The 13,024-nt window shown below is 43.3% G+C and overlaps 1 protein-coding gene across 1 annotated transcript in view; it reads left to right on the top strand.

Moving 5' to 3' along the window:
- The window catches only part of adarb2 (adenosine deaminase RNA specific B2 (inactive)), a 179,324-nt gene extending 167,090 nt beyond the window's left edge, over nucleotides 1-12,234 (top strand). Inside the window, exons 8-10 of the mRNA XM_058644435.1 lie at nucleotides 1,242-1,423; nucleotides 9,099-9,280; nucleotides 11,483-12,234. Of these exons, the coding sequence (XP_058500418.1) occupies nucleotides 1,242-1,423; nucleotides 9,099-9,280; nucleotides 11,483-11,659 (541 nt within the window). The 3' untranslated portion in view covers nucleotides 11,660-12,234. The remainder of the gene's footprint in view (nucleotides 1-1,241; nucleotides 1,424-9,098; nucleotides 9,281-11,482) is intronic.
- The last annotated feature ends 790 nt before the right edge of the window (nucleotides 12,235-13,024 follow it).

Raw genomic sequence — 13,024 nt, 5'->3', positions numbered from 1 at the left:
TGTATGCTTAAACAAAGCTCCTCCCTCTATGTCCAATAGGGGAGGATGGATGGTGTTGACAGATCGCAGGTAAAGCGCAGGAAGGCGGACGCTGCTTCACCAGCACGTTCCGCGGGGGCTCCCAGAGAGACGCTGATGTTAATTGTCGATGCTCGGGAGGTGAACGAGGCCGTACTGAGTAATTATTAAGTTGACAAGCGAAAAACGAAATAAACAAGCAAATAAAGAGACACTGATGAACAAAAAAGAACAATGACGGGAAAATTAGTAGCATATTGTCAAGTCTGTGATTGTGCCTCAGATGTGAGTTCATTAGTTCAACGTACACGGAGAAGCCGCTCTCTCTCTCTCCCCCTCTCTCCCCCTCTCTGTGAAGGGCAGCAATGATAATAAACAAGGTAATTATCATTTTCCATCCATAAATTAGCATCTGCTGGTTAAATAGAGGGGATTTCAGCAGTAGGTGGCACATGACCAGCTGGCTACAGTATCAGGTGTCGCTGTGGCTGCATGGCAGGATTAGCCCCACAGTGATTTTGTGTCACTTGTGGATTCTCCGCCCCCCTCAAAAACAAAAAACAAACACTGAGGCAAATGGTTTGTGGAAGTTATTTTTACCCTCCTTTTCCTGCAGTGCATTAACCCCAACAGCACTGATGAAGGCGCACATGGTAATGTGTTGCTCCATGACGTGAATGCTGATGTGCTGACCTTTGGCAGCGATGATGTTGCTGGTGATAATAGTTTCTTTGTGCGTGCGTGTGTTTATTTATATGTTTGTGAGGTCCAAAATTTACAAACCTATGTCTGTGAGGACATTCTGACCTTGTGGGGACATTTTATCTGGCCCCCACACATTTAATGGACATTTTAGGGTTAGGATTAGAATTGGTTTAGGTTAGGGTTAGGGCACTTAGTTGGGATGGCGATGGTTAAGGGTAAGGGGCTAAGGACTGAGATGTGTCCTCCCTAAAATATAAAAAAAACAAGTTTGTGTGTGTGTGTGTGTGTCTGTCCATCACGTCTCACATCAAGATAATGATCAAATTGTTTCAACCTGTCACTAAAGCTACTCCCCATCTCTCCTCTTTCCTCCCTGATTCCCCCACCTCTCTGTCCACTTATCTCCTCCTCTTTCCATCCTTCATTCCTCCTTTCTTTTCCTCACCCACATTGTCGGCCCACAACTACATTTTCTTTCTTTCGCCCCCGTCTTCCCTCTCATTCTTCGCTCCTTTTAGATGGAACGTCCTGGGCCTGCAGGGGGCGTTGCTGAGTCACTTTTTGGAGCCGGTGTACCTGCACAGCGTGACCGTCGGCAGCCTGCGCCACACAGGCCACCTGGGCCGTGTTTTGAACCAGAGACAGGAGCGCCTCGGCCCACTGCCCACCACATACAGACGTAACCAGCCCCTGCTCAGCGGTACGACTATGACACACACAGTCTGACGCGTAACATCGTGATTTAGTGGAAATACATTGAGAATAGGAAGATGCCACTGTCAGCTCAGGGTCCTTAGTAACTTAGCTGCAGGCAACCAGGACAAGTCTGTGTTACGATGGTTAATCCAGTGCACGCTTTTTAAAGAAACGGAAAACTGTGCATTAAAACTGCACAGATGTGCATGACCCCCAAGGAGCAACGCAAACGAAATGACCTGAATTTGTCACATTTGTTGACAGGTGACGAGAATAGATACAGATATAATAGAACACAGTGACATGTCGTCATGTCGCGTGAAACGTGTTCACAGCAGCCGGAGAGTCTCTGGAGGGTACAGACGAGTGGAGTGGTGCCTGGCTTGAACATGCAATCAGCGGCGGTCTTGAACATTCAAAATGCATTCTCAAATGACATTATCTTGAGGTGAGACATAGGGAATTGGCAGGAAAAAGCAACTTTTACAGACATGTACATACATACACAGACACAGACGTTTGGTAAGGTCCATACTTGAAAGCAGAATTCTGTCTTTAAATGACACTCTTCTCAGAGTCTTCTCCGCCTACCAAGTAAAGGTACTGTTCTCAGTTGAAACGCAAGCCTGACCAGCTTTACTGCTCCAAATCGTGCCATACTGTACCAAACCGAACTATACCGTGACTTAAACACACCAACAGAGCAAGGACAGAGGTTCAGGTGCAGACTAGGAATGAATGAGGAATCGTTGCATCTATTACAAATCAGCGACATGATTCAGAAGCTGTGGCTCAGCAGTAGAGCAAGTTGTCTTTCAACCAGAAAGTCCGCTAATGCACATGCCAATGTGTCCCTGGGCAAGGCACTTAAGCCAACACTGCTCCTGATGGCTGTGCCGGCAGTGTGTGATTGGGTATAAAGGATTTGTGATAGAAAAAGTTGACTGAATGTGTGACTGATGAGTGAGAACTGCAGTGTAACGCAGTCATCAAGCCTAGAAAAGCACTAAAAAAAATACAGACTTCTATTTTCTATTTTCTTAGCAGCTACACTGCTATGAGATCTTGTAGTGATATACTGCAATAACACACATGTAACATTGATTAGAGTAGTTTTAAATTTAAGTTTTAATACACTGAAACACACACAATCTAATTAGGAAATACACCAAATTATTTAAGATGTCAAGTGAAAGATTGTTCCCTCCCTCTGTCGCCTCCAGACCAAATCAATGACAATCCCACGTACCCCTGCTTCTTTACAGTGACACTGTACCAGTCAGACAACCAACAGGCAATAAGTTGTCTGCTATTTCTGCCTCCGGGGCTCCACTGAGACCCCAGGCTTTTGTTTGTAGTGAACATGAATACTGAATGACACCCAACTCGTAGAAACTGCATCAGCCATCACAGATCTAGGCCACTAAGAGAAGCGGTGCGACAGAGACGCGGCACAATGTAGGACGCATTTTATTGCTGGGGATCATTGATAAGAACAAAGACTGGTGACAAGAAAACACATTATATCCTGACACATGCACACAATGGGATAAATCCAAATTTAATGCCAGATTTTTGATTTTTTTGTCTCAGTTTCCCAGTGAACTTATTGAAGGGCACAGGAAGTCTTTGTGTTGTGGGGCTCTGCTCCGGGTAATTGACTGCCAAGAGGATGAACACTTTGTGAGGCCTATCCTCATCAAGATTGATAATTGTGCTGAATTGTCCTCTGGTGATGATAGCTGTGATGAATTTTTTTGTTTTTTTCACTGAATCCCTTGATCACTGCCCCAGTGAGCATTTCTCATGATTTGCTTTATTTAATGGAGTCATTTGACTTGTCGGGCATTGAGGTTTTGGTTTTTAGATTTTACAAGCTGCAGTTAATATCGGTTGAATCATGGTCCAGCATGATCCATTTGTTCATCACTCATACTTACTCTGTTAGAATATTAAGTTATTCACTCCAAAAACTCAGTAAGTACACGTTATGTTCAATGATAATGTGCCTTTTTCCCCCCATTAACACAAGAATGATGCTGCAAAATGTCCTGTACACTGTTTCTCAGCGTCAGTGGATCATTTACGTCACTGAATTACTTCCGTACAGTTGACCCATCTCCTGATATCAATACAAAAGATCCATTGTGGGGCAACAATAAAATAGGATAGTATTTTATCTTCAACTTCTGCCAAATACAAATCCTTTCACCTAAAAAGTCTGAGGGTGGGAAATGTCTATACATGCAGTTGTAATTTGACTCTCAATCACATTATCTACGTGTGATGCTCCAATTTTGAAATTGTCTCTTCTGTCTCCTGCAAATACTCTGTCCTCTCATTTTCACAGAGATTGTGTCCCAATCTGTCAGGTCTTTGCACCTGCACTGCCTTGAGTAGCAACAGTCTATTGAAGGGTAGAAGGGTGAAGGAAGGGGAGGAGACGAGAGGGAGGAAGACGGACGGAGAGTGGAGATGGCCCTACACCAAATCAATGTAATCACAGTCCTTATCAGACAGCCATTCAATCTGAAGGGAGCTCGGAAAGAGAGAGAGAGTGAGAAAGGTGAGGCTGAGGAGAGGAGTGGGAGACAGCAAGTCAGGAATGGAATGAAAAAAAAAGAGAGCTCCGCTTGCATTCAGATGTCTGTGTGCAGATCTGCACACACCTCCCTCTCATCCCCTCCTCCGTCCTTTCATCGACTCTGATGAGCTCCGCGCTATTGTGTGTCCAGGGTTATTTAAAAGCAAACACCCCCGGAGGAAATTCCCAGGGAGCCCCTCTCTTATCACAAGCAGCCAAAGCAGCCACACCTGAACCCCCGAGGACCAAACACATCGACAGACTAGCGTGTCCTTCGCGCTCGTCCTTGCTGTTCAGTCTTTTCAGAAACTGTGGCGAGGCTTTGTCATTTTGGGGATTAAAGGCATTTAGAACAACAAAAGAGAATGTAAACATTAATAACAGGTTGGGGTTTTTTGCTGTTGGCTGAGAAATAATACTCGTTTCACACCTACACTCCATTGCCACTTCACATAATCACTGTTAGTGATGTGATATTGTATGTATCAACAGTAATTTAATGACATCATTTCACATTTTACCAGCTTTAAAGACCAGTGTGTAGGATTTAGTGGCATCTTTTAGATTCCTGTGTTGGACGTCGCACTCTCACTCGGCAGTCTGTTGACGTCACATTTTAGTATCAGCTAAGCTTGCTTTGTATATCACGAGCCAGGCATTGCACAACTAATCTAACAATGATCAATGCAACCGTGTGCAATATCCAAATCAAAAGACTTTGATGACATAAACATGACGAAGCGGCATTATTATGAAATTCTGCAGTGGTGCAGGAATTCCACTGCCCAAAAGTTTTGCTCTTCAGATGAGAAAATATGTTTTGTTTGTTATCCTCAAAATTGAACATGCAAAACAAAAAATATAAGTCGTACCAACTGTGTATTATATATCGCCACTGTAACTGCATTGCCCCTGCACTACTGCCTTTGGGTTGCTATATAGCTGAGATGACTTTGTCCCGGAAATGTGACTTACCTCAGTGCAGAAATACACAGGAAAGCTTTATTTAAAATTCGAAAAGATGAGGTATTGAGTTGAGGTGAAGAACAGAAAGAGGAGCAGACCCCTGCTGTGAGGCTGCAGGTACCGCTGACATTGTTTTTAAGCAAGCAAGTTGTTTGATACCGGTGCGTTGACATTTATATTCTGTACAAACACGAACAAACGGCAACGTTCAGCTTCTTTGGTCCTAATTTCGAATTTTGAGTCAATCATATCTTTGTGAGGACATTTAGACCTTAGGATTTGGGTTATAGTTAGGTTTAGGTTAAGGGATAGGGTTAGTTGTAATGGTTAAGGTTAGGTTAAGGGGCTATAGGGGTAGGGTATAGGTATTTTTTTAGCTTCTCCCTCTCTATGGGTCACCACAGCAGATCAGAGATGTTTTACAGCAGGTTCCCTTACTGACACGACCCTCCCATTGGTCCGCACTTGGGACCGGTACCAGGAGTACCCTGGATGTGGTCCACCCCATGGCTTGGGTCACCTTAGAGTGTCCAATTAACCCAATCAATTGGGAGTAATGTGGATTGAGTACTCAGATTTCTGTTTCAACTAGGCCATGGGCTGCCCCTCATTATGTGTGTCCTCCCTAAAAATGATGTTTGTAGAATGTGTGTGTGTGTGTTTAGCTCCCGCAGTGGACACGCCCCCAGTGTTTCAGAGCAGAGAATGTTGCTAAATTGTATTCATTATCTTTAATGTATCTATAGTTTTCTACATTTAGCGACTTTTTGTAATCATTCAACTTTGGCACGGTGGATAGTAACACATTTTCCTGTGGGGTGACAAAATCAGAAGAGATCTTTTTCATTACTTTACACACCTTTGATAGTCATAAATATGCATACTGTATGTCTATGAATCCCTTATTCTGCTTCTTTCATGTGTGCCAAACACTTCCCGGAAGAGAAATTGATCAAGTCTTCAATGAGGGAAAAATCAAACTGGCTATTAGAGAAACAGTGAAGTCAAGTCTATTCAATGGATGAAATGAGCCATGAATGGAGCAGGAGAAAAGAAGAAGGCAGGATGGATCGGGGGGGTCTTTTGTTCAAAGTGTTGTGTCTGCACAAGAGAGAGGAGATGGGTAATAAGAGACTTGGAGGATTGTTTCCATGGCAGGCAATTCATTCCAGCTCTGTGGTGCTACAGAAGAGAAGAGCTGAGATTGGTGAATAAAGGAGTGAGGATGGGGAAAATGACTGTGGCAAGACGGGAGATGATCTGCAGGCATGTACTGTGATATTGTACATCAGGTATTGTACTATAACAAGCTGTCTGTCAGACGGCGAGATCAGAGGCAACTGTTGTTCAGTCGTCGCTGAGAATCTGTCTGCTGATTCTCTGTGAAGCCTCCTGATATAACAAATAACTGGGTTGAGAGTGAAGGTGAAATCCAAGGCAGCGCTTCCTTCCTGAAGACAGTTTCACAGAGTGAGTGTGGATTTAACGCTAGAGCAGCACTTAGCTGTCACCCATTGTTAGCACAAATGTAACATGAAAACGTGTCTGTGACAGTGTGACACATATTGCACACAACATTTCTTCCACTGTACCTGTTTCGTTTATAAGCAACAAAGAAACAAGTCTTTCTCTTACAAAGTGGAGTTATTTCCGTAATGAGGCCATTTCCTGCAATCTAATGTGCAGTTTGCTTCTTTCTATATATATACTGTATATATATTTATATATATATATATATATATATATATATATATATATATATATGTTTAATAGTTTCTTGCATTATTATTTATTATACCTGTAGTTAGATCGACTGGTGCTGACTCCCAATTGTATCCACTATCAGAGGCGCACTGACACGACAGGCATGTGAGGCAAATGTTAATAAATAAAGGGGCCCCCAAAAAACATAAAGTGGACCCCCGGGAGCCGGTCCTAATGATATATTTTGCGACGACATCCATGAAGTCCCTAAAAGACCCACCCAACAACTGTTTTTGTGCATAGCTTTGAGTTCTTCATGTTTAAAAACAAATGTTCATGAAGTTTAATAAGCACTGATTGCATTTTTATGCAGGCTTAGGGTGTACAGGTGAGGAGGGTGGGGAGGCATGGTGAAGGACCCCAATTAGCTTCTTTGCCTGGGGCCCGCCAGAGCTAGCATCACCTCTGTCCGCTATGATTATTATCGTCATCTTTTTTTTCTTTTTCTTTCACTTACCCTTTCAATGCACTTTTGCACAAAAACATCAGGACCTGCAGAAACTGCAAGAATTAGAGTTAAAAACTAGGAAAGTGTTCACAGCGTGTTGAGCTAATGGAAGCAGCTAACAAGATGCAATCAAAGACCGTGGTACATTTCATAAGCCCTGTGGAATCTACAGCATGTTGAGCTTAGAGGAGCAGCTTCAAGATGCATTCAAGGAACCTCTTAAAAATTCACCTGAAGTCCACTAACTAAATGCTTGCTGTCGCTGCCATCTTGTGTAATAGATGCACCACAAATGAGGTATAGGCACTAGAGTAGATTTTTTTATTTTTTATTAATTCATTCATTCATACATGCAATAATTGATAACACGTTTGTTTGGTATCTTTTTAATATATTACGAATAGTCACAGTAACTGATTGACTTTTTATAATCAAGCAAATAATGAAATAATCATGCTAAACCCTATTAAAAACACATTTTAAAATGTTCTAGTGCCATGCAATGGCAATTGTGGTGGCTCCACACCCCAACATGCATGGGGGTGTGAGGGGCCCGTTCAGTGCTGCTTGCGGCCCGAGTTATTAATGCGTAATACTATTTTTCTTGGACATTTTTGCCCTTGGTCCTAATTTGTTTCAGCTACATTTCCTCCTTAGGCCGAGCTCCCCATGTCCAACTGCTACTCTCCATTTCCCTCAATCTCTGTTTCTCTCCCCTCGCTGAAGGCTTGGTCTGCTTTTGTTACTGAGGCAAATCATTTCAGAGAAACATCCAAAGAGGGTGGGACAGAGAGGCAGACAGTCCATTATAGAGAAGAGTTGATGTTTGTGACTAGAGATCTTATTTGTACACAACACTCAAACACATGAAGGAGCAGACACAACAGGAATACATTGCTTCTGTGCTCAATGGTCCTCCTGTTCTCACCTCCCTCCTTCTCTCCCTCCCTCCCTCTCTCTCTCTCTGAGGGTGTATCAAAGCTTCATATAAACAGCCCTGCAGTTTCAGGCCCAGGTTGACTTGGCTTTTGCAGCGCTGCAAAACTTTATGTCTGCCATTAGCCTCAGGGAGACTGTGAGGGAAGGGTGAAGGAAGGTTAAACGAAACAGCACAGCGGAGGTTTGAAAGTAAAAAAACAAAAAAAAAAAAACACATTGTTTCACATTTTCACTCAGATACTCACAAATGAATCACATTTTGAAACACTTTCATCTAATGTTTTGCGTCTGGATCACCCGTGGAGTAGATCTCGATGTTAAAGGCGACATAGAATGCTTGTATCACACATATATGTTAGTTATGGAGGTCTACTTACATATATTAACTTGTTTTCATGATTAAAAACCTCCTAATCGCTGCAAACGAGCCGATCAAAATATCTCCTCACTGACGCTCTCGTCAGCCGCGCTGTTTCAGACCAAACAGTTGCTGTGATTGGCCAGCCAACGAGAGCTTTCCTACTGTCCTGTGATTGGCCAGGTACCTGGAAGTGACGTAATAGATAGGCCAGCTCTCAGATACACAGCTCCCTCTCTGGCACGGTGGATGCTCTGCATCTCAGCAGCTACAACGAGACTAGTTCTTCTTCTTCTTCTGCGGTTGAATGTACGCAACCGGATGTGCCCGGACTAGTGCCCGCACCGGGAGGCGCTACGGTGGTGAGGATTTCTGATGACGACATCAAATTAAGGAAGTGTCGATCCGCTTCGCAGAGCCCAGGAAAACAATACAACACTATTTTCTCAGCAGTGGCTGAACTGTTTGTTCTGAAACTTTAGGGTTTCATAAACGCGGTAATGACGCAGATACACACACAAACGCAGCGTTAATTGGAGCTTCCGGTCTATGTCACCTTCAAGCTACGGTCAAACAACCCACATCTATTCATTCTCTCTGCTGTTTTGTCGTCCCCGCAGGGCTGAGCAGTGCCGAGTATCAGCAGCCGGGTAAGGCCTCGTGCGTGAGCGTCAACTGGACGCTGGGTGACGCACAGCTGGAGGTGGTCAGCACTGCCACGGGACGGAGACGGGACTCGGGGACTCCCTCGCGTCTCTGCAAACATGCACTGTTCACCCGCTGGAGTAGACTCTACCGCAAGGTGAGGGCAGAGGGAGGGAAGTTAACGTCAGAGCAGAGCAGACTAAATGAAATTTACCAGAAAGGACGCTTCAAAGCAACACTTTAGGTTAGAGGCTCAATTGTATTTGAGGCAGCCGGGAAAATACAAAGACAGTGTAAGGTGGCAGGCAGTTGGCGCATTTCCAAGATGTGCAGGAGCATGAAACGATCTCAGCTTAGTCATCAGTGTGCAGAGACCTAAGAGGAGTAATCAACAATAAAAAAACAACAACACAGGGAGCATTTGGCTTTGTGGAAACCTCATAAAACCAGAAACAAAACTGAACTGATTTGAAGCCTATTGTCAGCCTAACCGACACTGTCATAATGTAAAATGATCCAGGTGACTCCATGATCCGTGTTCCGATACTGAGTTTATAGTATAAAAACATGTAATATGCAGCAGTGAAATCCTGACAGAACCAGTGGCTCCCCTGAGTCTACACTACTCACTACTCTTTTCTCACAGTAAACAGTTTTTACAGTAGAAGAAGCACAGCGGTAACATTCCTCGGTTTTGCAGCGCTAATACCAGCATGCACAATTCTTGTTATGTCAATTAACAACTGCCTTTCACAGTGGAAAATGTGAAGGTGATTCAGGTTCAGGTTTTGGGAAGTGGGAAAAAAATAAGTGCTGGTCTGTCTATCTGTCTGTATTACTAATTCTTTAAACACTAAATAATGACATTTTTCAGTAAATAAAAGATCCTAGAAGATGTTATTGATGGTCACAACATATATTTATTCAAATATTTTGATCATATTGGAATAAGTAAAACTCTTGCGAGGACGGGTGAATGTGACGTAGTTACATTAGACATCCTTTTATTATGAAAACAGAAAAGTTTGCAAACCATTTTACATTCCTGCACCAAAGTCCATAGAGAAAATCAATGTTTTTAGCGTACAGGAACCGCAGGAGCTGCTGGTTTACTGCTGCCTCTTTGATAACTTTGCATCAATCAATTCAAACCGGGAAACACGAAAGTCACAGAATAAATAATTTAGGTTTAATTTGAAGTTACTGATGGAACCAGCAGATGCTAAATGATACCTGCGTGCTATTGAGTACAATCGCAGATTATCTCTATGGTCTCTGGTGCAGGAAGTGAGAGCTTTATAAACATTAATTTCAAATTGTAAAAAGCAGTCTAAAAGGCAAGCTAAAGCAGCAAATATGTTTTTTTTTAGATGCTGTAGACTATTGCAGGCATAAATGAATTAATTTACTGAGTCACTAAATTAAGTGGCTAAAGTAAAGTAAAGCTCAGTCGGTGCCACACTCCAAAAATCTCTAATCTTTCCGTTTAAGATGAACACTTTAATTGGCGTGAGCGCAAACAATAGTCACATGTTTCATCAGAGTGCTTTACTATTCACTCAGATCGGGACTCGTGCGCACACACAAACACGTGTGCGCCTATTAAACTCAGTCACAGAGCCATGTGGCTGCAGGTTAACGCTCTGTTAAGGATATGGGGAATTTCCTCTCTGCCGTAGATAATTTTGTCACCCCAGCAACATCTGCTGTCCATGCGGCTTATCAAAACCTGGCAGCATGGATCTTTAACGGCGGCACGCAGACCCCAGCCGCTGTACTTTCATTTCCATTCTGAAACTTTATGTAACAGACACTGCCTGCGTCGCCAAATGGCGGCCGTTAAAGCATAATGACTGTGAAACCATAATTATTTGGAGGAGTACTCGAGGAGGCCCCCGCCCTAACTGCTCCCCGCGCGCTGCATATAGGGGCCACGCAAGAGCAGTCGCACTAATCTCCAAAAGAAACTTTTGCTCTCCCTCTCTCTCTCTCCCTCTCTCTCTCCCTCTCTCCACTCATTTCTCTGCTCAACTTCATTGTTTCCCCTCGCGACAATAGGAACGCACAAAAAGCACAGAGAATGTTCAATTGCTTGTGAAATTTAAATGGGGAGATTACACAGCTGTTGAAGCCCCACCACCACCGACACCACCTTCCCCACCCACTCAGATGCATTTGTGCCGGCTCATTCGTTTTGTTTTTGCCTATCTGTCCTCACCCACCCCAAGAAACCTTTAGCCTCTGTGCCCGAGCTTTACCCTTCTTTCGTTTCCCTCCCTGTATCTTCATATCTCTGTGTCTATTTTACCTGACTCACATTCACTTGCTTCTCCTTTTCTGCACCATTCACCGTCACCAGTTGGGGATCCACGTGTCCGGCTCAGAGGACCACCAGCTCCTGTACTGCGAAGCCAAGATGGTGGCGCGTCCCTACCAGACAGTGAAGCAGCAGTGGTTCAAGTCCCTGCAGGAAACGGGACTCGGCACCTGGGTGAAGAAACCACCTGAGCAGGAGCAGTTCCTGCTGTCGGTCTGAGGAAGAGTGTGTGTATGTGTGTGTGTGTGTGTGTGCGAGAGATAGCGATAGAGAGCGTGAGAAGAAGCGTTTGTTAAACCTTTATTTTTTTAGAGTAAGATGAATCTGTACATTTCACCAACATCCTGTTTTCATACTCCCATGTCACCTATCCTCACATCATAACCCCAGCAAATAAAAAAAACATGGAGAGGAAGAAGAGGAAACCAAAAAATATGGACCTATTTAAACCATAGATATGATGGATGTAGCAGTCAACCACCAGGGGGCAACTGTGCTGATTGTAAAAAGAAGGTTTGAATGGAAGTCCATGGTAAAATTAGCCAACTTCTCACTTGATCTATAACACCAGTAAACATATTCCCAAGGAGTTAATGTTCTCAATGACACATTTCAGGTCTTCTTCGAAAGAACCTGATGTCAATTTGTATAAATATGTTCCCATTTAGAGGAAAATAGACAATTACATGTGGCACATTTGAGTCTGTGTCGTCCAATAGACCCTTTCATTGTATACAAACGTTCCAAGCCTAGCAAGGATGCATCAGAAAGAGCTGATAAATGATAACTTACATGAAATGAAGTGAGCACTACAAATGCAGTGGCATCACCCCAGTCTTCTCTTTTTAATGCTTGGCAAATTTGAGATCCTGTTGGGATTCTGAAGAACTTGCTGGTTCTATTTTCACAGCCAACAAGTTAATGGTACAAGTGTGTTTTCTGACCCCAAACTGTGCACGCACATTTCTGTGACGTAGCTCTCAAAGGGTCTATAGATGCCTGGTTGCAGGTGACGTCAGTCGAATACTTAGATCCTATATAAAAATGGACCTCCAGGAAATAATCATATACTGAGAACACAGTTTGAATGCAGCAGCAGCAGCAGCAGCGTCCGACACTGGAAATGTGTTAGTCAAAACCAAATCACTTGAAAAACGGCCAGAATTTGTGTAGTCTGATTCCGGGATGAGGGAAAATGAGACCACTTTCCACTTTATAACATCAGTAAAAATGTTCTTGATATGTCTCAATCACTAGTTTTTGATCTTCAATAGAACATGGTGACGATTTTGTAAATTATGTTCCCATTGAGGGGAAATAGACAATAAAGTATGGCACTTTATAAGTAGATACCAGTGTGATTGACAGCTGGTATAATCCAGTTTCTGGTTGCAGGTGATGCCTCTGAACTTCCACTTATACGAAACATCAACATCTCAAGGATTCAAAAACGGGACTGCGTCCATTTTTACATACAGTTCTATGGTTTGAAACCCACAAGCGCTCACATTTAACAAACACGACAACCACTAAACAACCCTTTCTTCGGCTGTCAGGGAAGGGTGGGGTAACCTTGAGCTGAGT

Source organism: Solea solea, chromosome 1 (genome assembly GCF_958295425.1).
Source record: "Solea solea chromosome 1, fSolSol10.1, whole genome shotgun sequence".
Taxonomy (NCBI): Eukaryota; Metazoa; Chordata; class Actinopteri; order Pleuronectiformes; family Soleidae; genus Solea; species Solea solea.
Note: the sequence above shows the minus strand (reverse complement) of the source record. Positions and strands in the feature narration are given on the sequence as shown.